General features: G+C 40.2%; 1 protein-coding gene across 1 annotated transcript in view; it reads left to right on the top strand.

Moving 5' to 3' along the window:
- RAD54B (RAD54 homolog B (S. cerevisiae)) overlaps nucleotides 1–6,006 on the top strand; it is a 190,549-nt gene that overhangs the window by 177,372 nt on the left and 7,171 nt on the right. Inside the window, exons 13-15 of the mRNA XM_019527934.1 lie at nucleotides 1,627–1,888; nucleotides 4,601–4,667; nucleotides 5,001–5,201. Coding sequence (XP_019383479.1) covers nucleotides 1,627–1,888; nucleotides 4,601–4,667; nucleotides 5,001–5,201 — 530 coding nt within the window. The remainder of the gene's footprint in view (nucleotides 1–1,626; nucleotides 1,889–4,600; nucleotides 4,668–5,000; nucleotides 5,202–6,006) is intronic.

Raw genomic sequence — 6,006 nt, 5'->3', positions numbered from 1 at the left:
ACCACCCCATCATTTTGGTTCTAAGGGAGATAGTTGTCTCCTGTTGCTGAATGACAACTCAGAGTGAGCAACTTTGACTCTTCCTGTATACATTCAGGGCTATTTTGTAATATTTTAAGAAAACAGTTGTCCCTTAGCTATGCTTTACTCTGCATTCACCAGCATTTAATTGTATTTTCTGTATGTTGCTCCAGATTCATATCTTTTACACTGTATTTATCCTACTTCAGAATATCTTTCCTACTGAAGAATAAAAGCCAGGTGTGAATTGGAGTGGTTTGTCAAGCCCAGAGTCCAGTGTGGTTTCACTTAACGCCATCCTGTCACAGCAGAATTCTTGAATGCATAATTTGTTACAGATACATTTCCACTAATGACATATGTAGTCTTGGACCCCTTACTGGCTTTTTCCCTACAATACATCCCTTATATCTCATTGTTTTTAGATTTAATATTAAGCATTTTTTTTTTTTATAATTTAAGTTCCATTCATTCTGTGCCCTTCAGGCAGAGCTGGCAATGAAATGCTCCATATGGTTAATATTTTTTGTGGCTGATGTTAGACTGGCTGTTTCCCTTACTCAGTACAGTCCTTCCCAGGAGTTAAAGAGAAAGAAACATTCTGCATTTACAGATTTCTGAGATGGAGGGTGTAGACATGCAGATAATTTATGGTAGAGTAAAAATGAGTGCACCTTTACCATGTATCATGTACTTCATAGTAACTGCCTCATGTGAAATCTCTTACCTTGCAGCAGCTGAAAGCTTAAACAACAGTAGCTTTTCCCTTGATTGGCATGTTGACACCTCTCACTGTACCATGTGGTGCCATGCTGAAGAACACCACATGATTTTCTGTGCTGTGTCCTGAATGTGGAGCAGGGTAGCCACATTTGCACGGCACTGTACCTGAGCTAAGTAGCTCTACTGAGAGGCACAGCCAATTAATCTAACTGCAGTTAGCATTCATCTACTGCTGGCTAAGAGTATGCACGTGGGCAGTCATCATGCAGCACCTGAAGTGCACTAAAGCTCTGTATCTTTTTACCTACCAAGGTGTTAATGGAGTTACAGTGCATAAAAAAAGTTCAGTGATATAGTGCAGGTAACTGCACAGTCAGTAGTTCAAAGGACCAAAAGACCAAAATTACCAAAAATTGTGATAATACCTGCAACTATGAAATGTCTTTTGCCCTTCTCTTTCTCTTGTTTCATGTTATGCAAACCCCAAAGTTTGGGGAAGCAACATTGGCTTAAAATAGACCTCCGTTTGGCCTATCAGTAGTTTATCTTGTTGGAATTCTCTCAGGTTCTGTGAAAATATTCATAGCAGCTTTTTGTTTAAGTGAAGCCAAAGTTATTATTTAATAGTTATGATAGCACCTTGTTTAGAAATATGTAGTTCCTTAGCAGACCTATTTTGTATAAATGGAAATCTAAATCTAAATTAAATAAGTAAACCCCTTCAATTTGTACATTAAGCAGAGTCCTGCTGGAAAGACAGTGCTTTCAAATTTGACTTGTAGTTTTATTTTTTTTAGTTGCCTGCAATAAATAAAAATATTATAGTTTTATTACCTTCTGCTGCTTGTGTGCAACTAAGTTCTTTGTTTCTCTGTTTGACAGAGTTGTGCTGGTGTCTAATTACACTCAGACACTGAATATATTACAAGAGATGTGCAAGCATTATGGATACTCTTATACCAGACTTGATGGACAAACGCCTGTCTCCCAGAGACAACAGATCGTTGATAGTTTTAATAATAAATTCTCTCCAGCGTTTATTTTTTTGCTAAGTTCAAAGGCTGGAGGTGTTGGTCTGAACCTTGTTGGTGCATCTCATTTAATTCTATATGATATCGACTGGAATCCAGCTACTGATATTCAGGTTTGATACAATTGTTTATATCAGGGATGGGATGTAGACCAAATAGGGTTTTGATTAATGTGGAAGTGGCTTCTAAAATATTCTTAAATCTCTTGCTGGTCTGTAATTGACTATCAGTCTACACGCATCTAGACAAAGATAATATTGGAAGAAAGCTCATGTTTGTGGAGAAAGGCAAGTTGTTTAAGTTAGCGCTATTCCTTTATCAAAAGTATCCCTGCAGGTTTGAACCCATGTTAATCAGATATGGGTGTGGAAGTATATAATACCTAGGCTAGTTTTGGTGAATGGTTCAGAAGAGTACCTGGAAAATCAGTTACTATTTTGAACCTGGTGCACTGTGCACCAGGTACATATTACGTGTGGACATAAAGCATTCTGTGACATAGGTCTGGTTGGTCTCCCAGGCATCCCACATTGCATTGCTTTTCTCCTCCTCGCCCCCCCTGCCAGCCCACCTTGCAACCAGCCACTCCAGTATGCAGCCAGAACTCTACTGATGCTTCCCCCCCCAACCCTTTTGGTAGTACATTTTTCAGTGAGCTCCCTTGTACTGCTTGGTTATAAAAGCTATCTTTTTAACAACCAGCTATGTCTGATTCTTTGCTAATTGATGAGGATGTGTATCCCTCCTTAATGTAGAGTGCCACGTCCCCACCGTTCCTTCCTATCCCGTCTCTCTTGTACAGACTATAGCCCTTGACATTCACCGCCCAGTCATGTGTTGGGTCCCACCACGTTTCAGTGATCCCCACTAAGTCCGGGTTGGTGTCAGCTAGCAGGAGGGTAAGTTCCTCCTGCTTGTGTCCCATACTATGAGCGTTTGTGTAGAGGCATTTGAGGCCTCCTGTGGATGTGTGCACTGGCCCCCTACTTTCAGCATTACCCTGGCTCCTGTCGCTTACCTGTGTATATGTTCCACTCATCGGCCTAGGCTGGGCTGTACTTGTGGGTGTTGCTTGGTCTGGCAGTCCAATGTCTCCTCTGCCCTTGTCTTCCCCTTCCCCCAACGAGCCTAGTTTAAAGCCCGCCGGAGGAGATCCGCCAATCTAGAAGAAAACACACACTTACCTTTAAGGGAAATGTGGAGCCCATCTCACCTGAGCATGTCTCTTGTTGTGATGTGTGGGTCATTGTCAAGAAAGCCAAAGCCTGCCTCGAGACACCATTCCCGAAGCCTCAGGTCAGGGCAGCTAGGATCTGGAACCAGCTTCCAAGAGACGTGGTGCTGGCTCCTACCCTGGGGGTCTTTAAGAGGAGGCTAGATGTACACCTTGCTGGGGTTGTTTGACCCCAGTACTCTTTCCTGCCATGGCAGGGGGTTGGACTCGATGATCTGCTCAGGTCCGTTCCGACCCTAGAAACAATGAAACTATGTCTTCCCTCCCTACTCTATCTCTACTCATGGTCCCTTATCATATTCCCCTCAATCCCTGGGAACCCAAAAACATGGGTCCAAGCACTCATTTCTCTTCCCCACTGCCTTCTTTCCCCCCTACCCCAAGTCAGGTAAACATACTACTTGTCAGCGCAGGCTGTTGAATTTTAGTGAACTCATGTTTGGGAGAGAAGGGAAACCAAAACATGGGACTATCCTGTGGGGCTCTCGGAGCGTGGGTTCAAACACTCGTCTTCTGTTCCCTCCCCATCACCCCTTGCTCATTGTAAAGCATGCTGGGTTAGGTGCTTATTCCCACCCTTTGGTGCCTGAGCCACAGCACTTCAACCCCTGAAAGGTGACTGTTCTGCCTGGAATGCTAGGACACTGTGCATGTGAACACCTCTGACCCGTGAGAGTTGTGAACTAGTTCCCAGTCATAGACAGGGAACAGTTCAGTTGTTATGTGTGTTGTATGTGCCTTGTGTTGTAACATGCAGTCAGAGCTGCTGGTGCCTAATTTGAAAATTCAAGGTAAAATAAATTTAGAGCACCTAACTGTGGCAAACAGGGAGCATACAGGACAGAGGAATCGATCTGTTTTCCCTCTGGAGGGATGTCTTGCATGGCCCTGGCTTCCATCATCTCTATTTTTTTTTCCAAAAGTGAAATCAAATTACTGATCAGACTACATAGCAAATACTGCTGAAGAGACGTCCTGAGTATAGTGTAGAAAGAGGAAAGAAGTCAAGTGGTAACAGATGTTAAAAGAAAACTAGTGCAATTCTTGTAATTATTACAGAAGTGCTTTAGGGATTATTTTTGTTGGCATAAGAACATTTTAATAATTCTGTATTTTTAAAAAAACCCTTCTAAATGCTAGGCCTCCATTTGTACATGTATATTAATTTTTTAACCCCTGAAAGGAACTCTTAGGTATTTTGCTTTGTCTTTGTTCCAAATTCCGCTCACCACGGTCACTTGGGATGTGTTTCAAGAAACACGCCCTAGTAAAATAAACCCCAGATACTTCAGCTTGCAAAATACTGCATCTGGTGTTACACGGACATGTGCTGGATATGTATTTGTGATGCAATGAGTAATTGGCATAAGTGGTAAAAAGCAAATTTATTTAAAAAATATTTAAAATGGCTGTACCTAAAATTATAATAGTAACACAGTCAAGGATAACTTTGTGGGAATGTATTATTTTGATATTGTTCCTTTTAATGAGCTAGCAGAGCTTGGCATTTGCTCAGAAGAACATGCATATTTTGGCTAAATCTCTTTTGTATAATGGTCTTTTAAGATCTTTTCTATTTTACTTTCTTCAGGCAATGGCCAGAGTGTGGAGAGATGGTCAGAAACATACTGTGCATATTTACAGACTGCTAACTACAGGTCAGAAATATTATAAATGTAAATGGTATTCTAGCATACCCTTGAGGGAGGAAATGTGAGCTATTAACAGTGTAAAAAAGTAGTGAATTTTGTAAAACATCTGTTATAAAGGACATGAAAACATTTACATTAGACTCAGTTACTGAAAATAGAGGGAGATCTCTCATAGATGCAAAGGGGTAACCAGTTGCTTTACTTTGTTCTAAATACTCTTTAATAACTGAAAATATTATGTTAACATTTCCAGATTATCCCATTATCAGGGAATTTTCATCTTCTTTTATAAAACTAGTCTAAAATTAACCTTAATGTATTAGTTGTCTTTCAATGCAGGCTCAATAGAAGAGAAGATTTATCAAAGACAAATCAGCAAGCAAGATATTTCTGGGGCAGTTGTAGATCTTTCCAAGACATCTGAACATATTCATTTTTCCACTGAGGAGCTTAGAAACCTCTTTATACTACATGAAGATTCCAGCTGTGTTACCCATGACTTGCTTGAGTGCAACTGTATGGGGAAGAAAGACCATCAAAGTGAGTTTTTTCTTTATTTCTCTGGCACTTGCAGGGTTGAGATGTCTTTTTTCAATGACCAGCCACATGTTTAAAAAAAATCTGAAACCTGGTGCAAAAGAATTAAAGTAATGATGCTTTTTATTAAATTCTCATGACATTGCCTCACACCTGATTTTTCCCATCAGTAGGACTCCTGTATTAGATGGCGATGAGAACAGTTTCATTTCTTGAAACAATGACCTTTACTTTAGCTGAACTAGTAACAGTGGTCACAACCAAATGAGGACAATTATACTTATTCAGAAAGTGTTAAGAGAAAAAGGAATTAGTAAGAACACAATGGACCAGATCATCAGCTGCTACAAACTGATATATGCCAGTTTATACCAGTTGAGGATCTGGCCAAAGGTGTACAAAAGCTCATAATAAACTTTCATGATATAGCTACTACCTAAAAACTAGTGATGAATACAGTTAGGTTTGGGGTGCTGATCCATCCCTTACTTGCTACCTGCTATAGACCCAGGGCAAAATACTCCCACCTCCATTGAATGTCCCTTATTTCACCCTGTCTGCTTGGAAACTATCCCTTTTTGTTTTCTTTCTGCATTCATGTTTTTTTAATACCTTATGTATAATTGATTCAAAATTAGGGATAAGATTTTTTTTTTTTAATGCTTTGATCTGAGTTTAGTAAAGGCACCTCTCCATCACTTCTTAAGTCCTGTGGCCATCCCAGTTTCTCAGAAGTGGCATCTCTTACCCAATAACTTCCTGTCCAAAGTGGTGTGGATGTTTATTTCTTTTAAACAGACACTGTAAT

This window comes from Gavialis gangeticus, unplaced genomic scaffold, assembly GCF_001723915.1.
Source record: "Gavialis gangeticus isolate Ggan-Ray unplaced genomic scaffold, GavGan_comp1, whole genome shotgun sequence".
NCBI lineage: Eukaryota > Metazoa > Chordata > Crocodylia > Gavialidae > Gavialis > Gavialis gangeticus.
Note: the sequence above shows the minus strand (reverse complement) of the source record. Positions and strands in the feature narration are given on the sequence as shown.